This window comes from Falco punctatus, assembly GCF_963210335.1.
Source record: "Falco punctatus genome assembly, chromosome: 4".
Lineage (NCBI taxonomy): Eukaryota > Metazoa > Chordata > Aves > Falconiformes > Falconidae > Falco > Falco punctatus.
In genome coordinates, this window is record NC_137583.1 from 5,581,301 (window position 1) to 5,596,698 (window position 15,398).

The 15,398-nt window shown below is 38.3% G+C and overlaps 1 protein-coding gene across 4 annotated transcripts in view; it reads right to left on the minus strand.

The window, feature by feature from the left end:
• The window catches only part of FAM120A (family with sequence similarity 120 member A), a 55,915-nt gene that overhangs the window by 37,449 nt on the left and 3,068 nt on the right, over positions 1-15,398 (minus strand). For all 4 annotated transcript variants that reach the window (XM_080386232.1, XM_080386233.1, XM_080386234.1 and 1 more), the window contains exons 2-3: positions 11,597-11,843; positions 6,697-6,779 (exon numbers count right to left, since the gene is read on the minus strand). In XM_080386232.1, coding sequence (XP_080242358.1) covers positions 6,697-6,779; positions 11,597-11,843 — 330 coding nt within the window. The remainder of the gene's footprint in view (positions 1-6,696; positions 6,780-11,596; positions 11,844-15,398) is intronic.

A 15,398-nucleotide genomic window follows, 5' to 3' on the forward strand; every position in this document is an offset into this window, starting at 1 on the left:
TTTTGCCCAGATTCCCATTTTTATTAATTTCCCTCTCTAATATCTGCTTTTTGCAAATGTCAGGATCTTCATTCTGGTCAGTCTCTACCAGAGATAAGCTCCAGATTTTATAAGCCTAAATTAAGAACAGTTCTGTTTAGTGTAGTCAGTGGCACGGTAATTATTTCTATTTCAGATAGTAAATTCTAAATTCTCACTAGCGTGCATTCCGAATATATACAACAGTACTAAATATGGATCACATTCACATATAAGTTTACAGTCACAAATACTGATGACAAAATTTTGCACCCAGTATCTGCAAGCAGAAGCAATAGATTTTCTTCTCGCTGGTAATTTAAGTCATTTTATGAACACCTACCATTTTATTCGTACGTGTAACAATTACACATCTCTAAAGCAGCTGAATCATGACATGGCTGTGTCATGTTAGACGTGCTCTCTGCAGAGTCCCTTGGAGAAAGCCTGCGTTACTACCTAAGTGTTTCTGCAATCTCTGCTTGAAAATTCAGTGTATGAAAGGAGTAAGCAATCCATCATTAGTTTTATGTGATCTCCAAGATAGTAATATTTAATAATCCATAAACAGTTAGCATCAAGAGAAGATGTCACATCACTCTAGCTCTAATATTCAGCACAGACCCTAGAAGTATGACGCTCAAGCAAGACATATCAAGGGTTTACTATGTGTATTGTCCCCAGTTTAGCTGCTTTTAGACAAACAGCCTAAAGACCTCACTGGAACATATTCTTAATTCCTGAAGTGAGACCTTCTGAATGTTATGTATTATAGATTTAGAGACATGTTCAGATACTTGGATTTTATTTTCTTTTGTTCTGTTTCAATACACATCCAGTCCAGATGTGAGCATACCCTCGAAACTAAAAATGTCAAGACCTAGACAGAAGCCAGAAATTAAAAGTGGAGAAATAAGATGTACTTTCCTGATATTAAAGATTTCTATTCATTTTAGAACCTTGTGGAAATCTAGAATTGTAGATTTTGTACTGAACCATAAATAATGTTCCTAATACTGTGTGCATTAAAAAACAGGCTAAGTCTTACTAAGTATTAGTATAGGAAAAACTAAGACTTAACAGCAAAAGTTACAGAAAACATGTTCATCATTCAAGTGTACTTTTAGTTGCACATAAAGCATTTCAGCAAAATCAGCATAATTTTTTACCAGCTTCTCATTATAAGAGATTTCTTCCTAGAAGCTATTTTTTCCATATCCTCTACAGAGGAGTTTCAGACAAGCAACATGGAAAAACAATTTAGGAAAGGCAAACATGGGGGTGGATCACACACTTAGAGGTGATCAGGTTAGAAAGTATAACATCTTAAAACCTGGCTTTTTGCTAGTTGTAAAAGGACTACTTCAGTTTCATGACAGACCACTGACAAAAATCACAAGCGACCTATTAATGCACTCTGAAAAGATTAAGTCAGGAAAGGAAATTAATTCTACACAGGTATTTGTCCAAATGAGAGTCACAGAGCAACATTACTAGCCCAGAAGCTACAAGATAAAAATGTCTTGGCTTTGACAAAACAAACTTGCAAAAATACTTTATTGAAAGGGAACAGACTCACATATGCGTAACTCCAGGGGATTACTAGGATACTGTAGAAGATACCTAACTACACTTGGGAAAAGCTCCCCAGTTCTGGGACAACTCCAGCTGCCCACTGTCTTCAGGAAGTGAAGCCTTTAAAACATCAACACAGCATTTACTGTTGTGCCTGCTGGAAACAGATAATCAGTTTAGTTTTATCTTCATTAAAAAAAAAAAAAAAAAGAGAACTCTAACACTCAGTTACTGTGAGGTGACACATAAGGAACTTTTTTTTTTCACTGGCGAGACGAAAGGCTGAAGATATGAAGAATACTAGAACAAACTGCCTGGGTTTTGTTATTTTTGTCTAGTAATTTCTATTAGAGATAGCATCCAAGCTGGTTGGATCTTGCATCAGCCTTTGAATGTTAAAAAAATTTAATATTATGAGCTTGTAGTGCATCTGATCTAATGGCAAGCTTTCTGAAGAGGCACAAAGTTCCCTGGATGACCTAATATGCTTTCGAACCAGCAACGCTCAGCTTTTCCCTGAAGATCAGGTTATTCAATTAGAAATTTCTCTCCTCCTCCCTCCATCCTGGTTGGGAACCTGACCTCCTTCTTCTTCTGCATGTCTTGATGGTAACAAAAATACATACAACATGGAGATCATTTGCTAACAATTTATACACATAGGACCCCGAGAAAACCAAATCTAAACAGAGGAACAAAAAGGATGTCAGAAAGAAAAGAGCAGAAACACAAGTCAAAGATGCTACACAGACAGACTTCATATGAGACAACCTGCGTGACAACCCTGCGCGCTACTACGAACGAGGGCTAGGCTGCCACCCAGAAAGACCCAGACAAGCTATAAAGTAATGAGCCAACAGGAACCTTAAGAAATTCAACAACTAAAAAAACAAAGCCTTGCACCTGGGCAGGAATAACCCCTGGCTACACTGCAGGCTGGAGTTATGCCAGAACGGACCTGGGCTCTTGGAAGACAGCAAACTGAATGTAAGCCAGCGGGTGCCCTGGCAGCACAGGCAGCCAGCTGCACCTGGGCTGTGCAGCAGGAGCACAGCCAGCAGATTGAGGGATCTCGCTCCTCAGCACTCCATTAGATCACCTCTAGAGCACCGCATTCAGTTTTGGGCTCAAGCCAGTTGTCAGAAAAGTTGATCTGGTTCTGCAGACCGCTATCAGGATGGTTGAGGAGTTGGAGAGCTTGCTCTGTGGGAAGAGGCTGAGGGAACGGGGCTTATTCAGCCTGGCAAAGACAAGGCTTCAATGATACTCAGGAGCAGCCTTCCAATACTTACAAAAAGGTTATCAAGCACATGGAGCCAGGCTCTTCACAGTGGTGCACTGTGGAAGAGAGACAACAGACATAGCCTGAAACAAGATGGGTTCCGACTGTATGCAAGGCAAAACATTTTTACCACCGGGACTGTCAAACCACGGAGCAGGCTGCCCAGACAGGTTGTGCTGTCTCCAACCTCGGAGATTTGAGACTAGTCTAGGCAAAGCCCTGAGCAACCTGTTCTGACCTCACGTTGACCATGCTTTTAGCAGGAGGTTTGACTACAGGACTTCCCGAGGTCCTTTCTGACCTGCATCATCCTGAGATGCCTTAAAAACCCCAAAACAAACACCACTTACTTTGAGCCTATCTTAAGAGTACACCTTTGTTATCTGAGCAGCAGCAAATTACCTAAGCACCTACTTAGCATATTAGTCTCCCTCTGGCAGACACCCGTTGAAGACAGGAATTTCCTAGAGCAATTCAGAGAAGGAGCCTAAACTGCATATTTTGCATTGTTTTCTGGAAGCCTCTCTTTGCCTCTCCACTGAGATGAAACAACCAAGGAGATTAGGTTTCCCTGCATACTCTCCTTTTTCAAAAAGGGAGATTGCATTAAGACTTGTTTCTAAGGTTACCTTGTGAATAAAGAGTCAGCACTTCTGCAGTGGTATGTGCTCCCAAATAGATACTAAATTCATTCCAGAGATAAGAAACTGCCCTCCTAATGTAATTCTGAGGGTTATTATACATTGATCTTGAAGTTCACACCGTAACAAGCTTTCCCAAGAACAAAAACCAAATTGTATTTGTCAAAGATAAATCCCAAAGAACACAAATAAAAAGTAGTATAATTCTAGTTTCCAAACAAGGTCTAGTGATCAAATTATTTCTCAGGAAGTCTATCGACTCCTTTTCTGTTTCAACTTCTGATTCAGGTGGTCATTTCAGTGAATTCTGCTCTGTCAGGTAACAGGACACAAGCATGGGTCTACACATTTATTAGATGCATTATCTGTTTACACAGGCACATTTAGACAGACAAGATCCTGACTCAGAACAGCTTGCAGTGTGAGTTTTGTATTCTTTTTCCCTTTCGCAGCAATAGCAATTTAAATCTCTAATTTAAATTTGTCCATGGAACTTTAAGTTTTGCTGAGCTGATGGTCACTACTGGTGTCTTCTGAAATGCATGGCTTTTTATCCAGCATGTAAAGATGTCCTGACTGTTAGATTAATTTCCTTCTAGATGTGAAATCTGGATTCTTTGTTCAGGTTTCCATATCCCTTCCTTTTTCACATTTCTGCTCAGCTGTTCCTAGACGAATGCATCACCCTCATGTTTCTCTCTAAAACAGGTACAGGTTCCTCAGTTTTGTTTCTTTTACCTCACTATGTTGACACCTGAGCAGATACACCAATTTTCTTTCAGTGAAGACTGGTGGTTCCTTTTCTAAGTTACACTTTTAAATTGGTAAACTAGCAAAGCTTCTCTTATAGGAGGAGTAACCATTTTGCTACATCATAATAAAAAATTCAGAAAGAATGCAGAAAATAAATTGTACATTATTAACTGTCATAGTTCTCACTGAAAAGCAACAAATCAGGCCATTGGGAATGGAACCTGTTAGCGCCGATGATCAAGATCATATTGTCTTAGACACAAAAGATTAAAATCTTTGCACAATGAAAAGAAGCTTTCTAAGCCCAGAGCTGAATGAGGTGTGGAATTAGAGCCTTTGGTTCCGAGTATGGAGAATACTCAATAGTAACTCTAAATAGATGCAACAAAGCAAAAATTTGTTAAGGATGGCCCAGGGATGGCAACCTGGGCAACCACCACAACTTCCACCACCGACATTTCCAGTTTTCACGACAGCTTGCACTTTTTGTAACTGTTCTGAAACTACTTCTTGCTATCAAGCTTGTGGCTGATATAAACACACCTTTTAGTTTTTTTAAGCATTCATAAAATTTACAAGGAATACTGCTTTCTGCACATGTACAATTAACAGAAGAGGCCTCTACATGATGACATCACTGATACACTAGCATGTCAAATGAAACTGAACTAATGAGCTACTGAAATAAGTTATAATTTCAAATTATAAGCACTGCTGAAACTGAAGCTAAAAATTCCATGACCAGTAACTAATGAAAATTGGTTTCCTGTAGACTTGCGTCCTTGTTGCTTTAGCCCTTCTTCCTTCTCTCCCTTTTGACATCATTATCAGCCAGGAGACAGAAATGCTGCGGTTAATCTGGGGCTATGTACTTAGCTGCCCAGCAAGCTGCTGTGAAATTAAACATATCATGTGTTGCGCTAGCCTTTTCCCTCAGTGAGGGCACTAATTTGAGTCTTTTTCAGTGCTAACAGTGTATCAGTTTTCATGGAGCCTTTAACAGCCAAATGGGAAGTACTTTCAAATCTGATCAACCTTGGCCAACAAGTTAAACAAATACAGGGAGCACTGCCTAAGACAGTCCAGTGATACTCTAAGGAAACAAGTTTTATTTTCTTAGGATGCCAGCTATAAAGCCCAATTGGTATTTCCCCTGAAAACATAAATGTAGTAGCAAAGATGACAAGTATCTAATTTTCATTCTCATCAAGTAATTCAGATATTTAGAAAGCTTTTCAGAAGGTCTAGGTGTCTGAAGTCATATTCTGAACTGGCTGTAAAACATGTCTATTCAGCCAAAAACACACAGAACTATTCTGAACAACAGGAAGTTTATCAAACACTCAGAGAAGTCCAACATTTTAACCTTTTTAGTAAAAAATGAAAATACAGACACAGTCTTTCAATTTTTCATCTCAAGTTTTACAAGGAAGTAGCAAACAGGCATGCATATTTAGTTTTGCCACTACCATGCGCTGACACTTACCTTTCTAAACACAGGAGCGGCAGCAAAATTGGGGATGAGCGTAACAAAATTGTCACAGCTGTCGACTAAGCAATGCACATGCAAGCCTTAAAAACTCTGTTGAAAATCTTGAATCTGTTTTTAAATTCTACCTTCAGCGAAATGCCTCACAATTTTTCAAATAAACCTTTAGAACAGAAGGGGAAAAAACCCCACCTGTTTTTGTGGCAGATGTAACAAAACAGTCTTACAGAATTTACAAAAAGCAAACTGACTTGCTGCATGGCACACCTTAGGAGAAAGGGAAAAAGCTATGCCTATTGTGGCAGAGAGAAAGAAAGGTCACTATTATCCCATTCTCTGATGTGTCCAGTTTCCCTTTTATAGCTGTCTACTTGGCAGATGCACAAAGCAAGTGTGATGAAGCAGCAGAACAGACTTACTGTAAACTAAAAGCATCAGACGCAAGTTACTTGTCTTAAAAAAAATAAAAATCTACTGAAGGCCACATTAGCTTTCTTGTGCAACCTGTTCTCTAGCACATTTACACTTTAAGCAGTACAGAAAACTATTGCACATAAACTCAGATCAGTAGAAAATAAAACAATATGGTAGGAAAACCTCCAGCTAATTATTTTTGACAGCTGAAGAACATGACTAAACAAAAAATTCTCTTAAATAAAGAAGAGAGCAAGAAGCTACATTCTGAAAGCCAAAGCACACAGAAGCTATACAGCTCACGTAGCTGAAGGGCACTGAGGGGGGATCACAAGGGCTAAGTTTAGCCTTGTAAGGCTAATTGGCCCAGCTATCCTCTGCAGTCAACAGAGGGACTGGGACACCAGAGGGTGACCGAGAACAAGAGCCTTGCATAGTTGCTACGAATTAATCTGTTACACTGCTCTGATTAAATGTTATGATTGATTTTAGCTTAATTGCTTGTAGTTATATTAAATTTGTACCTTAAGTGAAGCTAGTGGATGTTCTGGACCAAGTAAACTCCAATGAAAGGAAGCCAAATCTTCATCAGGTAGAATATGATTACCTAGAACATAATGTGAAACTTTATTTAGGTACACCATAAAATGTTACACACTGTTTCTACACACAGCAAAACAAATCTGCAATCAGTCCTTAAATCCCAATCAACAGGATTAACAGAGATACTAAACTTGCAGATAGCTTTTTGTTACTCCAGAAAAACCTAATTAGCATGCTGCCACTGCAGCAAAATACACCATGCTCAGTTTGAGGAGCACTCTTCCATGAAACCCAGCTTACTCACAGAAGCAACAGAGCCAGTCACAACACACGGTGTCAACCTCAACCTGGCATGTCCTGTTAGGGGATTTCCTATTAGGGGATCCTCAACAGGATTTAGTAATGCAGGTGCAGCAGTGTAAGAACACACTCTGTTGTTCCCTGACACAAGCTGGTAAGCCTTTCCCACATCCCAACACGTGCCGTTACTGATCCACATCGGAGCTGCCTCTGGAATCTGCACTCTGCTCCATCATGCAGTGTTGGTCAAGCAGGCAAATTTATCTAACCTTCAGGAACACTGACAGTTCCAGTAACACTTAGTAGGTTCCCAGTTCCTAAGTTTCTTTTACTGACCTGACCAGGTCAGACAGGAGCCAGGGCTGGCAGCATCAAAGTAATTGGGAAATTATGTAGTTGTTTCAATGAATAGAGAGAGTGACTATATTTACCAAGCTGTTCATACCAAATGGGAGGCCACTTAAATTACTTTTTTTCCCCAAAGCACATTATGCTCAGAAAAAACACCTTAAAAGTTCTTACTAGGAAATATTTCAAACATTTGAATTAATCAACTAATCAACCACTGACAGAATTCAGTGGCTGTGGATCCAAATTTTATGAAAAGCTAAACAATGTATTACTACACTTCTAACAGAAAACTCACAAGATATTTTCAATATCTGGTTTTATAGAGCAGCAGTTTAGCAGTGAATGCACAATTCTTACTGCTGTCAATACATTTACAGTTTTGGGTTTTTTTTAACAATTTCACAGTTTGGACAACATCTTGAACTCCCATCTACTCATAAAGAATACGACAAGATTCTTTGAATATGACAATTGTTTACTTTCTTAATACTTTGCTTGTAAAATAATTCAGTTTGCTTTTAATATTCTAACATGTGAAAACCAAGGAAGCTGCCCATCACCTGGTGACTAGCAGATGTCCCCTTAGAGAGGGAAATCTTTTGTGTCCAATCAATACTTCACCTATTGCTGAGATCTCCAGCAAGGAAACATTGTAATTTTTATTCATTAGGAGCTAAACTAAACTCACATCCGAAGGATTCAACAACTTTGTATATAACAACCACATTCTTACTAATCTAATCAAGGTAGGATTAGACAGCCTTTATAATGCAAGTCTGAAAAAAAAATCAATTACAACCAGAACACTGCACAGTTTTGTGATAACTAACAATAACTCCTGCAGATGCTAAGACTACCTTTTAAAATAGTCAAGAGCTTCTCTCCCTTCCACCAAAACCTCAATCTTGTTTGGTTTCCATCTGTTATTTCAGTTAATTCCATCCCCTTGACCATACATTTAAGACAGTCTGACTATTTGGTCAATTCTCACCACATACTGAAGGGCAGCAGTCTTCTGTGGTCCAGATAAGAAGGTATGCCTGTACTTACCTTACATAGTTCTAAAATTTTATAGAGAAACAGGATGAGGCTATGTAACTAAAACACGTTACAAAGTACTGTCACAGTGGGAGAGAGATCAACATTACATAAGCAACCTCTGTTTCTTGACCTGGCTGAACAACCTCAACATATATTGATTTTTCCCATTTTAATGGCTTATTATAGTGTATGCCTTCGGTTTTTTAAAAGCAATTAGATACTAATTGAAGCGACTGCCCTTTCTGAAGAGTTCACTGAATTACAGCCCTATACCCCACACTGTGTTTGTTTTTCTACTGCTGAAGCTTGGGTTTGTTTCCTTGTTTTGTTTTTTAAATAATTCTGAAGTATTAGTCAAAATTTACAGAAGAACCCCAATCAACTCCCTGTTTACATCAACAGCAACTAGGACAGAACTTTTTAAGAGCGCACTCTCAGAGGACATTATCTTGGCCACATTTTAACTATCCATGACAAGGATACTCCTTACATCATAAAGCTAGAACTAGAAAATCCTTCTGCATGAAAAGCTGTAAGAAGGAAAAAGCTGTAAAACAAGCCAACCAACTACAGTGTATACAAAACCTTCTCAGAAAGTAATATTGAAAAATTTGACTAGTTGGAATAGTCAGAAAAATATTTTGCTGGAATACTTCAATAGAGACTTCTCACTTCCAAATAATTTGCCATTGAGAACATTTTTTTAATTGACCAGTTAGGTGTCGTTCCTTAGACCCCTCCAACTGCTGCATGTTTGGCTGAATCATTCAAGAATTTTTTTCTTTATTCACTGTCCCCAAATCAACCCTTGAAGTTAATGACAAGAAAGTGTCTGAACACAAAGCAGTTTTGAGTTTTCGTATACAGGGACACAGATTTCCAGAGCTAAAGCTGAAACCAGCAACTTAACTGCAATTATTTCAGAATACTTTATTCCTAAACAAAGTACTAGCATTAGGAGTTACACTGATGTACCCAGAACAGAAGAGCAACCTAACAGATTTCATATGCCTTCCTATGTAATCAAGGGCTCACTTACTCCTTCTCATTGTGATTTTCTTTATTCTACTTCTCAGGTTCGTAAGAGACTCAAAGAGGCCACAGGACTAAGGGTGGAATAACCTGTGAAGCCAGACAAGCCCTCAGGTATTAAATAAAAATATAAAATTTTAGATCTGAATGAGCTACCCTGCTTTAAACGTACGCCACGCTACACACCATTATGTGCCTATACATGCATTTAGTATTTTATTTAAAAAATTCCCAAAGTTACTATATTCCTAAGGTTGCAAAAGTTAAAAAATGTTGCTAGTACTTTCAGTCAAATGGTATTTGTTGTAAGCTTATATAATCACTGCTAATATAAAAAAATCCCAAACACCAACAAATACTAATTAAAGGAAGACCTCCAAAGTATCTTCTAACCCTGATTTCCATAAGCTTTACTCTATTCTGTTTACTCATACTGAATATACACACACAAAAGAAATGCATAAAAATACACAAAACTAAACTTGTACCTGAACTGGGTTTTTTAACCTTTGTACCAATTTGGGGGGGAAAAAAGCTACAAAATATATCTCTAGTAATCATGTGAAATGACCTCCGGTTTCCTTCTAAAAGCAGGCTGAAAATTGTCATGTAAGATACCAAGAGAAATCTATTCAAGAGCTTCTTGCATAAAATTGCAAAAACTTCAGAAAATTTATCAGAATTTACCTACCATTTAATATAACCAATGCCTCAACTGGCCACACAGCTATAATTCAGTGACAAGTTAAAACAATGTAATTCACATGTACTTCACATTAATTCTATAAAGCATATCTGCAACTGTGAAACTGCTTTTCAAGCAGTAATTCTTACTCACTGAACTGGCATGCAACAACTTATTTATAGACTCTTCTGAAACAAAGCCTAGCAATAGTCGTCTGTCATGCAATTTACACAGAGTTTTTGTTATAAACTGCAGCTTAGCCAGTCATCTGCCATTCCTCCATACAGCTATGAGGCAGGTAATGATTCCACATATGAAAAAACATACACTAAGTAAAAGCAACTTGAACTAGTTAAATACTTGTGGCTTTCTACTGTAAGATGCATTGGTTCCTCCTTCTTAACATGGAAGGTACCTGCCTGGACTAGAAACAATTTAGTATTAAAGACAACTAAAACATTACTATGACAAAGCAGTAATACACAGCCCCTTTCATTCACAGCTTTCAAATTTTACGTTTTATTCTTCTATCATGTACCTGCACCAAAGCACAAAGTCAGTGAGAAAATAAAAAGAAAATCCAGTTTTCTTGATTTGTTTGCTCAGTACAAGATCAGGAACATGGCTGCTCCGTGTTTATTTACCCAAAAAGAAGTTAGAATGTTGTTCTAAACTGATGTTACTCATTGGAGTCAACTTTGTTAGTAATTAATTCATTCTTCCATCTGAGAGAGCATGACAGCTACTCTTTACCAGTGCTGTCAAAACACTGTGCTAAAATTGTCCCATTTAAGCAGGGATGTGAAACCGAGGTCCTTCCTGCCTATGCTACTTAAAGATACTATACCACTTAGAATTAGAAGCAGGAGTGCCAAGAAAGTATCCAGACAAAACTAATGGAATGGTAAGATGCTGTTCACCAGTCTTTTCAAATGTGCGGAGTTTCACTCAATTATCTAATCTAATGTATTTCTGGTGCAGCTGATGTGCTGCCATTATTTGTCCAATATTCATTTCTGAGGGAAAAAAAGCCCCTGCAATGCAAACATCTTCACTCCGCAGATGTTATTTTTAGTTAAGACTACAATACAGAACACAAGTATGCTTTCCCAGTATATTATTAAAATTAGACCTTGTATACTATAGAAGACCAAAACTAGCAGAACCACAACTGCCCCAAACCCCCCCCACCCACTGAGAACGTTTTGGCTAGGCAGAGCTTTGCAGAGTTCTCTCTACTCCTGTTTCTAGACAGCCGCAATTTGCATTGCTCGCAGGTCCCTACAAATTCAGCATGTCTGGCCTCATAAAAACGCATCCAGCCCACCTCAAGTATAATAGGAATATCTGCAACAAAGGGATGTCTTTCCCTAGGTGCTTTGTCAAATTATACACATATATTTCAAAACAGTTAACAGAAACTGAAATCACGTCTGACTAGCAGCATCAAGTTCTTTTATTACTTCACTTACCTAAAAGAGCAGCAAAAATAGGAAAGCGATTTGGATTCAGGTCCAGTTGCTTGGCAACTTCATGCATTAGGTATTGGCTTGTTGTGAGACTTTTCCCATTACGGCTCAGTTTTAGGGCATGGGCACTGAAATAGTAAGGGATGTTGCACAATGCATAATCGGAGTCATATGCAACCAAACCATGGAAACCTTTTTCTCTGCAGAAAGCAATTACTTCTTGATGATGATCCTCAATGCTCTGTGCAACCTACAGTGGAAGACAGAGTAATTAGCTACAATGTTAAATTGCAGTACTGATTTATCACATGTATTACAATATACTGGGTCTTTCTGAAACTATATACGTGCATTTGAAACTCTTGCAGTATATTTAAAGTAAATTCAAAAATTCAATGACACAGCACATACGGACAGAATGTAAGGAACGCTCAGAAACACAATACAAAGTTCCAAAAGCCTGCACACTGAAGTGGCATTATGTATTACTGAACTCTATCTGAAGTAACTGTTTATTAACAGAAACATTCAAACTCTAAACATATTAGTATACTAGTGTCTGTATTAACTCATGGGAAAAATCTGAAGGCTGTAGATATTCAAGAAGTTCACCAAGCCAAGATGCACCCTTAAAAAGGAATCACATGGTCCCTTGTAAAGTTGTGCAGCCCTGTTTTAAAAGAAACAAAACATAACCCTAGATGAACGGGGGTAACTTTCTTCATCTTTCAGATGTCTACCTTACTGTGTTAAGCCAATTTTTTTCCTCTTTCTACCTTCAGCCTATTCATTTATGCACAGCTGTGTCTGACGGTGCACACTCCTTCCAGTTTACAGCCCAAACTTTACCTCTCAACTCACGCTGCCTAGCAAAGCACGTTATTTTAGACCATGGCAATCAGATGACTAGAACAGGCATGTTGTGCAGGGTAGACATGGGGCAATTCCTAACACTGGAAATATAAAAGCAACTCTTTCTCATCAAGAAGGTTATACTAAAACAAAAAAACCAAGATGGCAGGTTACTGCCTACAGTCCTGCATTTCTACACGCTGTCAGGAACCTTTACAACTACAGTCTGCATACAAGCACACAAAAATAAAGTGAGCCGAGTGCTTTTGATGCCTAATGCTTTTACCATCTACACACATAATAAAGATCCAGAAAACTCCCTAGAGGTTGGGTGTTGGTATACCCTACCATCACCAAGTATTCAATTTTAACAACGCAGATAGCAAGCTATCCCAAAATAGACTAGTACAAAACCATTAGCTTCAGTCTCCACAATACGCATGAGTAACTACAGCGCCAGTGCTGGTGATGCTATTTCCTCTGCAGCCAAAACCTCGAGAACATGAGCGAGGGTCGTACACCTCTACAGCCCTCTCCAACGTCCTGCAGTCATCTATCTCTCAGCAAAGAGCTTTTGTTCAACAGAATGTTTGCAGTGACCCTTCCTTTTCTACTCATGCATTACTCCAATTAGTCTTCTGGTGAGTAAGAATTTGCTTTTCCTATGTAGCTTCAGGTTCCCTTTCTAGCAAAATCCTGAGCAGCTGAACAGTCAGCACCTCACTCTCTATTACTACGATCAATACCGGCTCACAAAACTCTCTCTACTCCTGATGCTACCACCTTATAGTCTTTAGAAAATGTTACATCTTTGGAAATGTGTTTGATGGACTGTATCAGAGTGGTTTTTAAATTTACTTTTGTTTGTGAGAAAAAAAAGGTGTATTGATTTTTCTAATAATTGTATTATCACATAGCATAACATGTGCCTGCTGTACAGAGAATTGAAAGATACCATAAATATCTTTGGAAAAATTTTAAAATACCAGATTTATACAGTTACTAACTCGAGGGCAATTTAGGCTTGACCATCCCTCCCCAGTCTTCACATGTTTTAAATCAGGAAAATCCCCCAGTTTTTTTTTTTTATTTATTTTATTAAGGGTACAGAGATTTAAATTATGTACATGTATCTAAAATCAACATCTTCGCATACATGACAACCACCGGCCATCTGTAAAAAACAAAGTAAGAATTCTTTTTGCAGCACTAGATGTGACATGGCTATGCAGATAATAAGAGGAAACTTGTGCAGTCAGCTCTGATCTCCTATAAACTGTTTCCTCTGCCGCCTCCAGCCTCCAGTTCCCTCCCTTCCCATTTTACAGAGCTATCTGACACAGCAAGCTATGAGCATGAAACTGCAATATGTTTAGGTTATAGTAGAATCCACATTCAAATAATTGAACCGTCACAGGAAAAAAAGCTGTATTTACCAAGGTACAGTTAACCTGCAACATAAAACTCTTAACAAGATGAGAGTCAGAGAATTAAGTTTGCAGCTTTCAGAAAAGGAGGGAGTCTGAAGATGCAACTATACCCAGGCAACATGCACACTTCAAAATCAACCCAGAGAGCACGCAGGGATAACCGCAGCCAGGAGTTTGGAATAATTTTCAAGTCTAAATCTTGTGTAAACATTAATGGTGCTGGATCAGAAAGAGAGAATCCTGTCCGAGTAAACAGGCACATGCATGTTTAAGACACTGAGAACAAAACAGTCTCACCAAAGTATTAAAGATGTTAAGTTAATCCACTGCTTAAATATTTATGCAAAGCAGGTTTGCTAATGTTTAAAAGTTCCTTTTAAGAATTATTCCCCCCTCCCCCAAACAGAAAAATACCAGGTCACAATTAAGCTAAAAACCCGTAGGATATTTGTTACAACTTGGAGGAACCTGTTATTTTTACATCCTGCTGAAACCATCTGCAAGTGATTTATAATTGTTCTGGATAGAAGACATTACTCTTTTTCTCCCCTCTAATTACCAAAATAGGTTAAATTCATAGCGAGTCCCTAACTCTGCACAGCTCTTCTACTCAAGACTCAAATGTTTCCTGAAAATATGAAAATCAGCTTCATATTTGAAGTTCATAAGTATTCTCAATCCAAACTTCTCAAAACAAAGTGAGAAAACACTAGCATTTGGCAAGTGTCTTATGTGTATGTTAATTAAAAAAAAAATCACCCATACATGCAAATAAAAATCACACCTTTCAAGATGCATTTGCTCATTGCCCAGCAGGAGGGTTGCTAGAAAGTAGCATGGGGGAGAACATGAATAAAACTGGAGTAAGGTATAAAGAAAGAAAAATGTAATAAAGTAGATTTAGAAAGATTTTAAATTGTATAATAGAAGAAGAAAGGCAGAAAAGAAATGTAATTTAAGTTCTGCAGTATCTTTGATGTGTATTATGCATGTTACCACTATAACCATTAAATATACTTTCTCACCTGAAAATGAAACAATTTAAAACAGTTATCCACAGTTTCTCAACAGCTGTATAAATGAAGCATCAAATCAGAATTGCTGATACCCTTCCCATCCCCAAGACAGCTGACCAGCTCAGACAGCCACTGCAGTTCAGACACACACGGTGGTCGCTCAGCGATATGAACGTTCCTAACGGCAACAAACTCTCCCCCACAAACAGATCAGTATTTTGTTAACAAGTACTTGCCAGCTCCCTGTGCTAACGTAAGGCAGACAGATACCCACCCCTCAAATCTTCCCCATCAAAATTGTGGGGCTTTTTCATTTGTTTCTATCAAAAAAAAAAAAAAAAAAAAAAGAAAAGGCACTCGGTATGACATATCCTCTCGCTCCTAAACTGTTTCCAGAGATTAAGAATAAGGCCTATTAGCGAGAAACCATAAAGGAGCTAATGCTGCAGCTAAGCTTGAAAGTAAACAAAGTGCTACAGGTGACACTGTTGTCAAATGTGGCAACTT